At 41.7% G+C, this 17860-nt stretch overlaps 1 protein-coding gene across 9 annotated transcripts in view; it reads right to left on the bottom strand.

The window, feature by feature from the left end:
* Positions 1–17860, bottom strand: part of LOC121306654 (protein unc-13 homolog B) — an 88814-nt gene that overhangs the window by 45881 nt on the left and 25073 nt on the right. For 5 of the 9 annotated variants that reach the window (XM_041238507.1, XM_041238515.1, XM_041238466.1 and 2 more), the window contains exons 2-6: positions 8858–11395; positions 6589–6611; positions 4726–4772; positions 1990–2068; positions 1273–1278 (exon numbers count right to left, since the gene is read on the bottom strand). In XM_041238507.1, coding sequence (XP_041094441.1) covers positions 1273–1278; positions 1990–2068; positions 4726–4772; positions 6589–6611; positions 8858–11255 — 2553 coding nt within the window. In that variant the 5' untranslated portion in view covers positions 11256–11395. The remainder of the gene's footprint in view (positions 1–1272; positions 1279–1989; positions 2069–4725; positions 4773–6588; positions 6612–8857; positions 11396–17860) is intronic. The other 4 variants (XM_041238474.1, XM_041238492.1, XM_041238521.1 and 1 more) reach the window with 3 other exon arrangements.

The following is a 17860-nucleotide window of genomic DNA, read 5'->3' as shown; positions in this document are numbered from 1 at the left end:
TATTTATTGGTGAACAAAAAAATCTCTGATCTAAGGTATATGCAAGTCATACTTAGATAGGCCAGGTTAGAGGCTCCGGCAGTGATCATGTTTGTGTTTAACAGTCTGCATTTTTTAGTTTGTTTAATGGAAACCTCTCCTCTTCTGTAATTTACATCTTGGATTCTGGCTTAATCATACATTATAATGCCACCAGAACCTTAACACAACATATACCATTGCAATCCACTCAAGACAATACATAGTTTGTGAAATACTTACCTTGCTGATCAGTTTTGAAGCTACAGTGTTCAAGTTTTGGAGATTGTACTTTCACTACCTTTACTCTAGATGGCACCGTTTACACAGCGCCACCATGTGACATAGTTGTACACTACCACAGAATTGCAGCTGTCGTTTTGCAAACTTACTTATGAAACCCCTAATTATGATAAGCAACTTGTGTCCATTAAAATAATCTGAAACCTTCTTACACAAGCTTTAACTTAAACATTCATGCAGCTTGCATCCAGAAATTGAATATTTTGAAACACTTCAAATTAAGAGCACCAAATATGCTTTTTGTTGCATGTTCTTCATTAATAGTGAGTGAATCATTTATGACTCCTTGATAATTAGCAATCTGTCTTTATTAATTAATCAGATCATCAGAGCAAGGGATACAATTAGGCACTAAAAGTTATTAAATAATTTGAATACAAAAACATTCACAGGTAATTAAGATCTATGGGATGGGATTTAATTATTTAAAAAAAAAATTATTTTAAAAAGTTAGATTTTGCTCTCCCAATGGCTTTTACACCACAATCTTGGCAAAGACACACACTTAGGATGTGGACAAGCCACTTAATCTGAAGTGTACTCAAGGCATGTTTACACATTAAGATATAACATGATCTCAAGTGCATATCTCAAATGTGTTTTGAATTTCCAGAGGGATGTAGAAAAAAAAAAAAAAATTAAAAAAGCATGAACTTTCAGTGAATGCAAGAATTGTATCGTTACATTCAGAGACCAGCACGGGTATATTGTGAGAGGAAAACTGGGATTGTGTCATAATGTCTGCCCAGTTATATGTGTGCTGATCAGTGATGGATTTGTCATGCCTGGAAATGCTTCATGACAGGAGAGTTCAAAACATGGAACTACAGGGCAAAGGTCATTTTAGGAGGGGACTAACAAAACCATTGCAAAAAAAGATTTGAAATAAAAACAGCAATTTATTATAATTCTTTAATGGGGAACACAGGTAAAGTGTACAGTTTCACTTACCATAGCCTGATCAAGAAGATGGATTGCGTATAAAAGAATTGTAGAGAGATAATAATTTAAAGGGATTTGATTAGAGCCAGGGGGAATGCTGTTAAGTAATTTATTAGTTTTTTAAAACACATGCACGATTGAACCTGTCCTGCTAAAATGTAAAAAACTGTTTTACTACTTAGTTTTTGTTGATATGACAACATGTTGCTTTCCCTATCAACCATTCTGTAATTTAAAAAATAAGCTTGCTAATGAATTTCAGTTCATCATCTCAATTTTCTCCCTGGCTGAAGAAACTGTTCTGCATGAACCACATTCCCTTAGAGGGCAAACAAAAGGTGACATCACTGCTCCTACAGACTGGCTATTATTCTAGATACAGCAAGAACCATGTTGCATCTCAGAACAGATGCTAATCCCAGAGTCCCGACTGAACCCCTGCATCAGCTGGCTACCCTGCTTACCAGACAATGTAAAACAGGACACGTCAGCGACAAGTTAAATGTTGCAGGCGTGGACCGATTTACAGAAGCCCATGTTTGCGGTTAAATAAAGTGCACATATGCTGCATGTAAACTCTGGCGGAATTATGCAGGATATTTAAAAAATGTTAAATCAATGAACGTTTCTTGCTTGCAAGCATGTCATGTTTTACTGATGCTGTAAGCAATATCATCCTCTATTTGTTTCAAGGGTTGTGAAACCATGACTAACAGGAGGACTCACCAGATCACTAACAAGTGGAATTGGCTTCTTCTTGCGCAGGTCTGGCATGCTGTCAATGCCAAAGAGGCCTCCGCCCTGCCTGCAAAGCAAAAGAACCAGTGAGAGGGGCACAACAGGAGGGCAGAGCCTTATACAATACTACCCAAACAAATGCAAGAGTGTAATAAAGAAGCAGTGAGAGGGGCAGAACAGGAGGGCAGAGCCTTATACAATACTACCCAAACAAATGCAAGAGTGTAATAAAGAAGCAGTGAGAGGGGCAGAACAAGAGGGCAAAGCCTTATACAATACTACCCAAACAAATGCAAGAGTGTAATAAAGAAGCAGTGAGAGGAGAGAACAGGAGGGCAGAGCCTTATACAATACTGCCCAAACAAATGCAAGAATGTAATAAAGAAGCAGTGAGAGGAGAGAACAGGAGAGCAGACCCTTATACAATACTCCCCATACAAATGCAAGAGTGTAATAAAGAAGCAGTGAGAGGGGCAGAACAGGAGGGCAGACCCTTATACAATACTCCCCATACAAATGCAAGAGTGTAATAAAGAAGCAGTGAGAGGGGCAGAACAGGAGGGCAGACCCTTATACAATACTCCCCATACAAATGCAAGAGTGTAATAAAGAAGCAGTGAGAGGGGCAGAACAGGAGGGCAGACCCTTATACAATACTACCCAAACAAATGCAAGAGTGTAATAAAGAAGCAGTGAGAGGGGCAGAACAGGAGGGCAGACCCTTATACAATACTGCCCAAACAAATGCAAGAGTGTAATAAAGAACCAGTGAGAGAGGCAGAACAGGAGGGCAGACCCTTATACAATACTCCCCATACAAATGCAAGAGTGTAATAAAGAAGCAGTGAGAGGGGCAGAACAGGAGGACAGACCCTTATACAATACTCCCCATACAAATGCAAGAGTGTAATAAAGAAGCAGTGAGAGGGGCAGAACAGGAGGGCAGACCCTTATACAATACTTCCCATACAAATGCAAGAGTGCAATAAAGAAGCAGTGAGAGGGGCAGAACAGGAGGGCAGAGCCTTATAGAATACTACCCAAACAAATGCAAGAGTGTAATAAAGAAGCAGTGAGAGGAGAGAACAGGAGGGCAAAGCCTTATACAATACTACCTAAACAAATGCAAGAGTGTAATAAAGAACCAGTGAGAGGAGAGAACAGGAGAGCAGACCCTTATACAATACTGCCCAAACAAATGCAAGAGTGTAATAAAGAACCAGTGAGAGAGGCAGAACAGGAGGGCAGACCCTTATACAATACTGCCCAAACAAATGCAAGAGTGTAATAAAGAAGCAGTGAGAGGAGAGAACAGGAGGGCAGAGCCTTATACAATACTGCCCAAACAAGTGTAATAAAGAAGCAGTGACAGCAAGGTAAATAATGAAAAATCCAGGTCAAGCCATGGCCAACTATGAGAAATGCTAATAACCATGGGAAAACTGAAAACATACTGTATACATTTATCATGGTAAACTTTACAAGGGTGAATTTTACAGTTTTATACTGTTATCATTGTGTTCCCCTATGAAAACTGTCTTTCACTGTGCGATTGCTATAAAAACATCTTCTTTGAGTACTGCTATTTAATATTGCTCTTAGGAACATGGCTACTAAACGTCAACTCTGGAAACAAACTAAATGTGGTTCACTTTGCTTATTCTCCAATTTCTATTTGAATAGGTTATTATTTCTTATTTCTTCTCCAAAACTTCTAGAATTGAAGGTCATACTCCACAAACACCCGAATTGTGAGCAGAGTATCATCTGTTTTCTTCCATAGCACCAGAATCTGGCTCGGGCAGGTGGTGCTTTAGGCTAATGATATGTAAAATAAGTCATGAGAGTTAGTAATGTTGTTGCGGCTGCTTCTTCAGAACCCCTTGAGTCTTGTTCTCTGCAACGGGCAAAGCAGGGCAGAGACACTAAAATTATGCTTTGCGTCTGACGGTCTGTCCTTACACTCCATATCTCACAAACAAAGTAGGTTATGGCTGTCACTGACACACAGGTAGACCAAGGCATATATATACAAGGATTGTGCATGCAGAACACCAAGCCAATTCTCTGTTTTCCCTGTTCACACTAGAGTAGAACCGATGGTCCGGTTTGGATAAAACATAGCAATTAAAACAGTTAGTATTTGCATGGTAATGTGCATGGTCTTCATGTTAGGTAACAAGATGTTGTTCGCAAGCCCATTTCCATGTAATTGTACAGAATGTATCTTGTAAGAGCAGGAATCCTACAGTTATTGCAAGCCTCTCATATGGAATTACTTGTGTGCTTATACCTGCAATCTAATCTGCTAATGAATAAAAACCTCATAAATCCAAAATGCTTGAAACGTTAAATAAAAATGAAATAGAAAACTGACAATGTGCCTGTAGCTTGACAGGGTATTTTCTCCAGTTATATCAAAAATGAAAATGAGGAAAAGAAGAACAAGGATACAGAAAAGAAGGAAAGAAGAGGAGGAGGAGGAGGAGGAGGAGGAGGAGAGGGGGAGGAGGAGGAGAGGAGGAGAGGAGGAGGAGGAGAGGAGGCAGAGAAGAAGAGGAGGAGCAGAGGAGGAGGAGAAGGAGAGGGAGAGGAGGAGGAGAAGGAGAAGAGGAGGAGGAGAGGAGGAGGAGGAGGAGAAGGAGAAAAGGAGGAGGAGGAAGAAGAGGAGGAGGAGAGGAGGAGGAGAAGGAGAAAAGGAGGAGGAAGAAGTTCAGAACTCACCCTCCTTTACTCCAGGAAGGATTTGAAGGATCTCCATCATCTCGACCCTGCAGAGTTTGAAATGGATGAACAACAAGTAAGACTAAAAGGTAATAATAGCATTTAAAAAGTATCACATATGAGTATTGTGTAATAAATACATCATACAGGATTTTAAATAAAACAATTAAAAAAACACCAAAGGAAAGAAAAAACAAAAAAAAAGATACAGAAATAATGCAACACATGCAGCTGCTAACTCCTGTTTCCAAATACAAAGCAGGCCTCTGGGATACCATGGTGACAGTCATCAAAAAACAACAAAACAAACAAATCAACAGACATCTGGCATTTCAACCCAGGCTGTGAAAGAGCTGACTCAGTTTACAGTTAAGGACTACGCATTGACAAGAAGCGCACTAACAAAAACAGCACTGCAGCATTCATATTAATCTGCTTTTGGAAAGTCAATTCAACTGAGGCGCCAGCATCTATATTAATCAATTACTCTGTGCTTTTCAGAGGATTACAGAGTATTCAGACAGTATTTAGAATACAGAAGATATGACAATCGGTGTACTCTATAAACCACAGCGTAAAGAAAACATAAAAGCCACAAACATTAAAATAAAACATCCATAATCCCCACCCCCAAAACCCTGACCCTGGCAAAAAAATATATGCAATTAAAAACTTAACCCCCACCCCAAAACTGCTGTACTCTATCAGTCAAATTTCAGCATTCAGCTAAAGCATGAAAGTGCCCAAAGGTATTCAGAATAGAAAATTACTATTGTTGTTATTAAAATTTAACATAAAAGGGCACCCGGTAAAAAGAAATCTGACTTGAAAAGATAAAGGAGGACAGCAGTACGCTTTCTTGGCACTTTGTTTAAAATAAAGGTTGACGCGCGGAAGGGAAATGCCACGCCAGGCGAGCGTCACTCATGAAGACATGGCTGGCACGTGCTGGAAGACCGGGGCGCTCTGCCCTTTCCCTCACGACAGGCTCTTTTCTTGGAACAGCCCCTTGAGTGACCCAGACAGGGCACATACAGCCCAAAGTGCATATCATTGCTGTCATCTCTCTGCGCTGTACTGAAAGACAGCCTCTCACCCATCAACAGCAGCATCCCACCCTCGCTCCAATGAATATAGCATTATACGATTCTCCCTTTGCATCTTCCACTATTGTAGACAACCTTAGCCCTGGATCCTATGGACCAAAGCAAGACTTACAAAATGACCACATCTAGGTGGTACTGCACACATAAAACTCAAGCAAATCAAATACACTAAGCAGGTAGTGCATTAAAAGCACTGTAACTCTCTAAATTGCCCTTTCTACACGTGCCTCAGTAGGTCCCTTTGTGTATCAAGTTCTGAACAGATTCTAATAGTGCACGTGCATGTATTTCTGTCTGTAAATTGGTCATAATGAATAGCCTTCAATGTCTAAGTAGTAATATTAGTGGCAGTATTGCACACAATTTACATCGTGTTAGTTAAAACAATAAAATCGTAATTCTAATGGTTACGTTGTCCTCTGTCCTTCAGTTTTCACAAAGAATAACAAAATGATACTGACACACATGCTTTAAAACCAGATATAAGAGGAGGAGGAGGAGGAGCAATCAACATACAAGACAGCTGACATTTTTAGTTTAGTAAATGTTTTAGTTTCACCATCTCTTTTCCCTGTTTGATGTAAAATGCACTTCAGTTTTGGTTTTTTTTTTTAAATGAAGTGTTTAAGCGTGAACAGACTTCGCAGCTGGATCAAAAGCAGGCAATGGATGCACAGACACAATCAGACACACGTCAGCCAGGCTTCAAGCAACAACACTAGCAGAGACACTTTAGAAAAAAAGACTTGGTTGTGACCTGCTCATCTTCTCTACTGCCTTCTGAAAGAGAAAAGCAAATTAACATAGAAACAAAGGAAAGAAGTGGGGGTCAGCACCTTGGAGGCTTTGAAGCAAACGCCCTGGAGGCTTCTACTGACCAGATGTGCTAAACTGCACGATCCTACAGTTCAGCAAAGATGCAGCTGCTGCTGCTGCTGGCACACCCCAATAATTGACATGCTGAATCTCGGCGGGGGTTTTGGTCCTTTGTTTTCTGCTAAATGGCTTCAGCAGACTGGCAGTCATTCTGTTTTTGTCTTGTGCTTCAGCACCCAGAATTCTTCATATATTGCAGTAAAGCACTTTCGTTATGTATTTATGTTACAGCCATTAAAGCCTGTATAACCATACCCCAATGCTGTCTTCAGCTGTACCAAATCACAAGTCTAAAACCTTTTAGGTAGCACTTTAGATTATGGGGCATGCATACCGATGTGTTAATAGTGTAATAACAGTAACGAGTGCATGTAAATTGCCTTGCCTTACCATGTACTCTCATCAGGTAACAAAATGTTCTGGCCATTTGAAAGTAATTAGTTACTGTGAACAAGCATGTGTCACTGGTAATTATTCAGTTATTACAAAGCAATTACAGTACACCCTCGTAATAACCAACCTGTCTGGTTCCAAGCCTTTTGTTCGTTATATCGAGGGGTTCGTTACAACGAAAGGATAATCAAAATGAACAATAAACTTGGAGTAAATTAATGAGACGAGATTGTGAATACAAGTAGAATTACATGTACCTGTTCATCTCATGCATGCAGTATTCTGCCTTTACTTTATCCAATTTGTTAAAAATTTAAAAAGTAGAACAAATTCAAAATCTGATGCTGAACTTTTATTCAAAATCAATCTGACACGAATCGTTTCTAAGTGCACCAAATCCAACATGCAAGAATCCCAAACTGGGCTTTTATTCCAAATCAACCCAACATGAAAAGTTCATCAGATCCTCAAGTTTTGTTGTTGTTGTTTTCTCTTTAATCAATTTTGCTTTGCCGCATGGTTACTGAATAAGCCAAAAAAATAGTATTATTAATACAACATATATTCACGCCAGAGATATGTCAGCGTTACCAAAGGTTTGTTATAACGAAGGGCATTACAGAGAGGGTGTACTGTATATGGCAATTCGTGTCCCGTTATGTAAAATGCTATTAACGCAATTACGTTATGTGTCTGTATGGCAATGGGATTGCATTTAGCTTGTTCATAAAATCGAATTGACTGCTCTGTACCCAGTTTCATTTTGGAATTATTGCAAAAGCTAAATGGAAAGAAATTACTTTGATTATCTGCTTATTTTTCAAATTTTAAAATTTGGAAAATGGAAGCATTTTCTCTGTACTCTTTGCTCTGGTTGCACTTAGCAAGCAAAGGAGATCTATTTTAAGGTGATTACACCAATAAGTTAATGGGCATCTTTTTTTTTTTAATGGCAGTAGGCACAACATAATAGATAATTACAGCAGTTTATTTTTCAATTTCAATGATGAAAACATTAAACTAGCAGCAGAGTAAACGTATTATAAAAACATATCTGTTGGCTCACTGCTCTCACAAACTGATCTGAAGAAAAGGCTGTTTTACATCCCTGAGGCAGGAAGCCTTTTATTAAATCCAGTCGTCTTACACACATGCCACATGGGACATGATGTTGAACCAGATTCCTTGAACCCGGAGGCAACAAAAAGTTACCCATCTACTAGTGAACAGCACAGCATTGTACAGTGAGGTAGAACCTGCTGATGCATTTCAAAACTGCAAACTGTTGGGAACTTTGCTATTTCACCAAACTAGCCTAAATACCACTGTAGCTTTCACAACCTTCCTGAATCTGCTCTTTTATTATTTTTTATTTTTTTATGTCTGGCCTTAATGTTATAAAACAAGTAACAATCAGATAGCAGCATTAACAGTTTCATTTGCCTTTACTGTATGAATTAACACCATATCATAACCAGCCCTTTGCAAGAGTCCACATACAGGGCAGTGTTTATGGCACAAAAATGACAGATAATGCTGTACTCTATACAGAGCTATAAAGGCCTCCACCCTGTAGAATCTGAAAATGACTTTATAATGTCCAAACCTTCTGTGTAGAGCAGTAGCAATAGTTACTACTGGATAAAGAGGGGATAATATTCCTTGTATTGACTTAAACCCTGGTAAACATCCCATCCCTATAATTCACTTACTAGACAGTCATTCAACACGGGATATGCATGCAGCAAGAACAATACCTGCACTGAACTCTTCCTCGGAGCAGGTATATGTGTATCTTGTTATATCCCTCAGCATCTTCCTGTGGATTTGTCTCTTCTCCTTCAGGATGCTCTGGAAGTTCCTGAGACACTTGTTCAGGTAGACAGTGTCCTGGCGCACGTATTCCATCTTCTCGGTACTGAGCTTGGGGGCACATTCTGAATTTGAGGACACCTCGTCCTGGGGGAATCCCACAGCCGCAGGATACTCCTGGACGGTCTGTTCGGAACAGGATTCGGTAGGGGTGCAGTGGGAGAGTGGAGTTTGGGGTGAATCGTGGAGGTCTGAAGGTGTATTGATGGAAAGCAGGTTCTCTCGAGTCTCAAGCCTAGGGATATCAGTGTCCAGGGAAGAGGTGTGGTTATACAGTACCTCTTGAGGCACCTCAAGGAAGGAAGTCGAGATGGCCCCATTCTGGTGGCCATTTCCCATCCAAGGTTTCTCAACTAGGCAATTGCCTGGACTAATGAGGAAAGCAAAACCTCCATTGTGTTCATTCAGATGGGAAGGGCTGGTTCCTTCTCGTTTTTTAAAAGCCCCTGTTAAAGCTGTCTTAAAGGTCTGGACAGCTTTCCCAACCCTCTTCACATTGAATCCCATGTTGAGGAGCTCAGTGCTCTCAGGTTCCAGACTGGGGAACGGGAGGTCTCCCTCAGTCCGCTGACAGTGACTTGCATGGTTTGGGAGGTAAGAGACCTCCTCAAGTCCTGTGGGCAATGCTTCAGCATTCCTTGATCTTCCATCTTCCAATATGCCCATTCCAGCAGAATACTCTAACAAGTTGCCTTCTTGATAATCACCGCTGTCAGTGCATGTGTTCGAATTGTGGCTATGGCTAACTGAGGGCACACTTCCCATGTGATCTTTGTAACCCTCTGCGAGGTGATAATCAACACCTGTGGAGAACGGGCCTTCCATTGTACATTCATTGCCAAGGTCGGAGTTCCCTGCTTGTGCAGTGGGCACTTCTGGATCATGCCCACAAGCTCTCCAATCAGCAGACAAGCTTGGGGAAAATGAGGGAGAATGAGAGGGGTACTGATGGCCGAACAATAAGGACAAGTGCTCAGAGCTACTCCCTGAAGACTGAGCTGGAGTGTTGATAGGGCCCTTCCCGCCATCCCAGGATTTGTATAGCTCGCTAAGGTGTCCTTTGACTTCCAAGTCATTCTGGCAAAAGTAGCCTACCTCCTCATTCCATTCAGCTTCACCATGAAAGCTCCTACTGTGCCTGAAGCCCAGGTCAGCCCAGCCATTGGTGTCCGATTCATGGCCGACATCCTGGTTGGAATTAAAAATGTTGCATTCTTCCAAATCAAATTCATCTGACTTGAAGCTCCGGCCTGAAGACAGAGAGCTTGTGCTTGGATAGTCCTGCCCGTCCTGTCGCGTCAGAGAGCCGAAAGTGTAAAGCCGGCTGTGGTCAGAATTCTCCTGACATTCATCTGCCTCATGCGTTATAGTATCAGGGAGGGCACCTGCTAGGCAGGTTTGTTCAAGTCTTAAGGGGTGGTCATTTCCCCTTTCTACAGCCTGGCCCTCCTTGTCCCAGCAGTGATACTCTGACAAAAGGCTGCATATCAGCTCTTGTGGCGCTGCTTCTGCTTTCTCTCTTGTGCAGCCACTGCTGTCGTTGGGTCTCGGGGTGAGACTGGGTCCAGTCCCTGACCGCAAGCCCTCAATTTCGCTCAGGACAGAATCCACACAGCAGGAGACCTCCTCTACTGAACCCCGGACAGACGTCAGATACTGCCGGAGGTCCGAGAGTTCCGCTTGGATCCGATTAATCCCTCTGAGCTCTTTCAGGATGTGCTCAATGATGTCGCTTGTCTCTTCCTCATCTTCCTCCTCCTCCCCTTTCAAAATCGATGGCAGTGGAAAGACAAGTGTCTCGGCATCGCTGATGGGGCTCGTTCCATCTTCTGAAATGCTATCCTTAAGCCCTTCTTCCTTAAGACAATCAAATTGAATTGCTTCAGTTGTAACTGGCTCCAGTTCTGGACCATTGGCTTGCATGGTGCAAGGGATTTTGATGTTACCTTCTTGATTCAGTTCCACCTCCCCCACGCATGCAACATTTGGGTTTAAAGCACAGCCTTGGCCATTGGGCAGCTGGAGGACTGAAACATCGGTGTTGGAAGAGTCCCTCTTAATGCCGCAGATGAACATGTCTGTTTCGATCTCCACAGATGAGAGGCTGTAATCCTGGTCTGACGGCTCCCCAGATCCTTGGAGGAACTTCTGGAGTTTGTTCCTCAGAGCCAAAGTAACTTTTGGACGCGGAGACCTCTTTTTGCTCAAGGCCGCCTTCTTGGACCTTTTATGTGGGGCAATATCAGCTGCATCTGGGCTGCTGAATGTGCTTCTCGAGAACATGACTGTAGCGAGTCCCTTGTACGCTCAGGCAGCTAACCAAGCCTTGGTCTTGTGCCTAGATTTGCAAGGTTTTCCATTTCAGCTTTAGTCACAGGGCAGTTTTTCTCCACCCAGTAAGTGCTACACAGTGCACTCTGTGGCTGGTAGGGGAAAAAAAAGAGACAAACAATCCAATACCAGTTAAGGAAATGAAGAACAAGTACATCAACTTAAAAAAATTCATTATCAGCGGTTTATGTTTTAGCAATAAATAACTCAAGAGACTTTCTAGCTGTTCTTGCTTTTATGGTTTTGAGATTTCATGTGGGTTTTGTATTGGTTCATTTTTTTCTTCTTTCTCCCATCAAAAGACGGATGGGTCACTTGGCAATAAGTCTCTTGATTTAGGGGTGGTTTTTAATCTTGGGTTTGAAAAGACTGCAACAACAATCAGTTGTTTTTTAGGACAGCAAGCAGGTTTAACGAGCACAAAATCTATTTAGTTACAGGTTGCAGCCTCGTTTTATTTTGGTTACCGATATATTTTCTCTGATCGGCACAGCTCTTTTAGCCAAAAGTGTCTGGTCTGAAGAATCGGACTACTACAGTAAATGTGCTCAGTTTATATCTGCAGCCTCTGTATTGAAGGTACCTGAACTCCCATGGCACTACCCTATAGTGATTATCTATTACTGCAAGGCAGTCAATACCAGGGATAAAGCATTGTTACAGGAAGAGAGTGTGACTGACCACAGAGACCTACACGACCACTGTATTCAAGAGACTGTGACTGACCACAGAGACCTACACAACCACTGAATTCAAGAGACTGTGACTGACCACAGAGACCTACACAACCACTGAATTCAAGAGACTGTGACTGACCACAAAGACCTACACGACCACTGAATTCAAGAGAGTGTGACTGACCACAGAGACCTACACGACCACTGAATTCAAGAGACTGTGACTGACCACAGAGACCTACACGACCACTGAATTCAAGAGACTGTGACTGACCACAGAGACCTACACAACCACTGAATTCAAGAGAGTGTGACTGACCACAAAGACCTACATGACCACTGAATTCAAGAGAGTGTGACTGACCACAGAGACCTACACGACCACTGAATTCAAGATACTGTGACTGACCACAGAGACCTACACGACCACTGAATTCAAGAGACTGTGACTGACCACAGAGACCTACACGACCACTGAATTCAAGAGACTGTGACTGACCACAGAGACCTACACGACCACTGAATTCAAGAGACTGTGACTGACCACAGAGACCTACACGACCACTGAATTCAAGAGACTGTGACTGACCACAGAGACCTACACGACCACTGAATTCAAGAGACTGTGACTGACCACAGAGACCTACACGACCACTGAATTCAAGAGACTGTGACTGACCACAGAGACCTACACGACCACTGAATTCAAGAGACTGTGACTGACCACAGAGACCTACACGACCACTGAATTCAAGAGACTGTGACTGACCACAGAGACCTACACGACCACTGAATTCAAGAGACTGTGACTGACCACAAAGACCTACACGACCACTGAATTCAAGAGACTGTGACTGACCACAGAGACCTACACGACCACTGAATTCAAGAGACTGTGACTGACCACAGAGACCTACACGACCACTGAATTCAAGAGACTGTGACTGACCACAGAGACCTACACGACCACTGAATTCAAGAGACTGTGACTGACCACAGAGACCTACACGACCACTGAATTCAAGAGACTGTGACTGACCACAGAGACCTACACGACCACTGAATTCAAGAGACTGTGACTGACCACAGAGACCTACACGACCACTGAATTCAAGAGACTGTGACTGACCACAGAGACCTACACGACCACTGAATTCAAGAGACTGTGACTGACCACAGAGACCTACACGACCACTGAATTCAAGAGACTGTGACTGACCACAGAGACCTACACGACCACTGAATTCAAGAGACTGTGACTGACCACAAAGACCTACACGACCACTGAATTCAAGAGACTGTGACTGACCACAAAGACCTACATGACCACTGAATTCAAGAGACTGTGACTGACCACAAAGACTTACACGACCACTGAATTCAAGAGACTGTGACTGACCACAGAGACCTACACGACCACTGAATTCAAGAGACTGTGACTGACCACAGAGACCTACACGACCACTGAATTCAAGAGACTGTGACTGACCACAAAGACCTACACGACCACTGAATTCAAGAGACTGTGAATACCGCAAAAAACATTTTATAAAACGAGATTTACTTTTTCAAACAGTCTACTCTCTACTTAAAAGATACCCCTTGAATTAAGCTGTCAAAAAGCATACGACAACTTAATTTGGCACCATTATATAAATTGCAGAAAAATTCACAAGGCAACTAGTAATCTATTTATCAATTAGTATCATCAGCTGCTTGCAATGTTGCAGTGTGTCAACATCAAGGCGCACTGCACAGTATCTGTAGCAAATGACAAGCAATTAGAGGAGAACCCATTGTCTTCAGGATTCAACTTGATTACAAGGGTCTGTAAATATAAATATTTGCCAACAGCACATTTTTTATATTGTGGTAAAGTAGTAGAGGAGAGATACATTAGTGCAAGATTCCAGGATGGTACTTTTTCCCTTTAACTGGAGGCAGAGGAAAATGTAGTCCTGGAGACCTACTTAAAGACCAGGACTACATGTACCAGCATGCACTGTATCAATAGGCGGGTGAAGCACCTGGGTCTGATGAGCCCCTGGGTAAAAGCAAGGGAAACCCTGCATATAATAGAAGTCAGGCTTATTGGTCTGTAGTTACCTGGTTCGGTTTTGTTTCCCTTTTTGTGAATCGGTATTACGTTTGCAATTCTCCAGTCTGTCGGCACAACCCTTGTGTGAAGAGACTGTTGCATGATCTTGGTTAGAAGTTTGTAAATAACTTCTTTCATTTATTTGAGTACTATTGGGAGGATCTAATCCAGCCCAGTGGATTTGTTTATTTTAAGAGTTCCTACTCCCTTTAAAACTTCTACCTCTGTTTTGCTCAAGTTTTTTAAAACTGGATAGGAACCATTCGACATGTGGGGCAAGTTGCCCGTATCCTCCTTTGTAAAAAGGGGAGGGGGGCATCTGTTTTAATATTTGGACTATATTAGCATTATATTTACAGATAATTTATAACTGCAAATGATCAAAGTGAAATTTGAATAAATGATTAAGAACATAACAACTGACGGCTAATACCAATAAATCCAAGTTTTATATTGCACCTGTCTACTCTGTACTGTGTGAAACGCTCATCTCAATTTTCTGCATCTCTGGTACTGCATTAAAGTGCGTTTTTCTTCTTTAATTTCAGCATCTCCCATATGATAGTTATAATGCACATTTTTATTTCCTGCGTGCAGTACCTTACACTTTTCCCTATTAAATGTCATTTGCCATGTGTCTGCCCAGTTCTGAATTTTGTCTAGATCATTTTGAATGACCTTTGCTGCTGCAACAGTGTTTGCCACTCCTATTTTTGTGTCGTCTGTAAACTTGACAAGTTTGCTTACTATACCAGAATCGAAATCATTAATGTAGATTAGGAATAGCAGAGGACCTAATACTGATCCCTGTGGTACTCCACTGGTTACCACACTCCATTCTGAGGTTTCTCCTCTAATCAGTACTTTCTGTTTTCTACATGTTAACCACTCCCTAATCCATGTACATGTGTTTCCTTGAATCCCAGCTGCGTTCAGTTTGAGAATTCATCTTTTATGCGGAACTTTGTCAAAAGCTTTCTGGAAATCTAAATAAAACATGTCGTATACTTTGCAATTATCCATTATTGATGTTGCATCCTCAAAAAAATCAAGCAGGTTAGTTAGACATGATCTCCCTTTCCCTTTTATCGTATTGGTATATTCTAAACCGGAACAAATTGTATCAGTGTCGTTCCGATACAAGTGTGAACATGGTATAGCTCACTGGCTAGAGAAAGTGGTGGCATGCAGTGTGGGTTCTAACCCTGTATACTCAAGAACCACAATGTACAAAACTAATGGAGAGAGTTGTGCAAGCTCTTTATGAGAGAGAGTGTAAGAAATCTGCATATCAGTTCTTAAGGAACTAATTTGCATGTCATGGCTTAGCAATTAACATTTCTGTGTATTGCTCCGTACTATTCAATTACTGAACTGCTTTCCTTCCTGTATTGTGTTGCCAGGCAGGCCTGTTTATCACCAAGGATCAGCCATCTCAAGCAGCTGAGAAATGACACATGCCTGTCCACCATCTCCAATGGCCAATCTCCAACAGGTGCACGAAACATTGCTTTCTAATGAACATCCTGTTCCTGGAGAGCACACAAATCTACATTCCTGCAGCGACCTGAAGCACAGAAACTGTTTCCACAGGGGCTGTTCACTGACGCCTATTAAAATGATTCTTTACATCTTTGTACAGTAGACCTATACATTAAGCTTTGTACTCATTCTGCTTGCAACAAAACACTATTGAGTAGAAATGCACAGAAAGAAGGGGAAAGAGCGTGAGAAGCAGCTGGTTAAGATTATATATTAGCTAATAACTGTGACAGTGAGCAGGAGGAGAGATTCCCTCCCTCTCAGCAGGGCACTCGCTCTCCTCTCCCGGCTCTGCTGTCTGAGACTCGCACCTTGTCCACAGCAACCCTGAATTAAAGCAACAAAGGAGTGCATGTAGCTATTTAGAAATACCTAGAAATACCAGCGCGAGCACAAGTGATCCCATTCGCTACACGCACTGACAGCACACTCTGTCCATTAGAGAGCAATACTACTGCAGCAGCCACTGCACACACACACAACTCATGCAGCCTCTTTTTAATGCCATTTAACATTGTGCTTGCAACTTCACTTGTAGGTTACAAACAGGGGTCTGGATTTACGGGTTCCAGTTGGTATACTTTTTATGATAAATAAATAAATCTAGTTAAAAAATGACCAAAATCTTCCAATTTTAATTATATTTCAATTTATGACATGTTTTCTGACTAAACTTCACCTTTTTACCAAAAGGATTGTGATCACTGACAAGGAAAAAAAAATGTTTTATTTATTAGCAGAAAGATATTGCAGCTTTATAACTTATAATCCATGGTCGAGTGTCACACTGTCACACTAGAAACGTGCTGCACTAATACAACAAGATTTACAGTAAAACCCAGCTGGTATAAAAAAGCAGTCCAAGCATTTTTCCTCCAGTCACAGTGACTGTGCAGACGGGATGATCATAGTTTAAGGGTTAGTTAGATCTCTGATTTAACCCTTTAAAAGAGCCCGTAGCTTCACATTCGTTTTCTTATTTTTTTTATTGTTTGGCGCCGCAGCGTTTATTTTAAATTGATCAAAATGACTGTGGCCCTTAACCGAGGGTGGGCTTTATTAATAATACTATGCTTTACAAAAGCTACAATATTTTATCACATGATTTAAAGCATTTTAGAAGCGGCACATGAGAAGTTTTGATCTTGCAGCACTATACTCTTGTGTGATTTTGGGGCTGAATACAGTGCATTTACTGACAGTTAACAAGAGCCTGTTAGGTGGGAGTTGGGAGGTCAGGGGAGTACTGTACCAGGAGTGCATTGGTTGCTATGGGGCCGGACATGAAGAGAGAGAACGGTAGTGGAGTGTGAGGCAGTTGTTTTTCTGAAAGATAAAGTATTGCTTCTGAATATCGGTTTGATTTCTGTTAAAAACTAAAATATAACCTACTCGGTTATTATTATTTCTTCTCACTGTAATTTCTCCTTAAGAGAAACTGAAACTAAATCTTTTCATAGATAGTAAGCACGTTTTTTTAATATAATTGTACAGGACAGAGTAAAATTCCAATTGAACAAAAAACAAAACAACTAAACCCGTTACAGGTAGATAATCATCAGCCAGCTTTCGAATAGCGCTTAGAGTGACCGGCGAAGCTCGAAGTTCCTCTGAGTTGAAGTTTTCACTATCCAAGCGGAGGACAAGGTAAACAGACAGCCCTTATTGTATCCCCTGCTGTGCTGTAAGTAGTTCATCTTGGGTTGTCTGCCGTGGGACTGTACCATAAAATAACATGTGCTTACTAAGGTGTGTGTGCATTAGTTTGTATTACACGTGGATTGAGGCTGCAGTCTTTTCGGGGCCGTCACATGTATATAGCCAGAGTTGCGCATTTCTTTGTTTATTTTTTGAGCAGTGGAAGAAAAAAATACCTTCACGTTGCTTTATTGAGAGCAGCGTTTATTCGAGGGTGGCGTCTGTTAAAAAGCTGATATCTGAGTGAGGCGTTAATTCGATACAAAAAAAATAAATAATAATTACCATGAAAGGTGAACCCTCCCCTCTGGCCTGGCTGGAACCCCTGGCTCCCAGGGAGAATGTACAGGGTTAACTCACTAACCTTTCACCTGCTCTACCTCTGACTGCCTGGGTTTGAACCAGGCTCAGATCACAGATCTCAAATCACACAGTTCAACCCAAAGCAGTCTCTGCTTGAGAGAGGCACAGGGCTGAATTGGCAGGCTGATGCCAAGGGGGAATGCGGAAGCTCATATTGAGGTTGGTGAGTGCAGCTGCCA

This window comes from Polyodon spathula, chromosome 2 (assembly GCF_017654505.1).
Source record: "Polyodon spathula isolate WHYD16114869_AA chromosome 2, ASM1765450v1, whole genome shotgun sequence".
Lineage (NCBI taxonomy): Eukaryota > Metazoa > Chordata > Actinopteri > Acipenseriformes > Polyodontidae > Polyodon > Polyodon spathula.
This window is presented reverse-complemented; position numbering and strand designations above follow the sequence as displayed.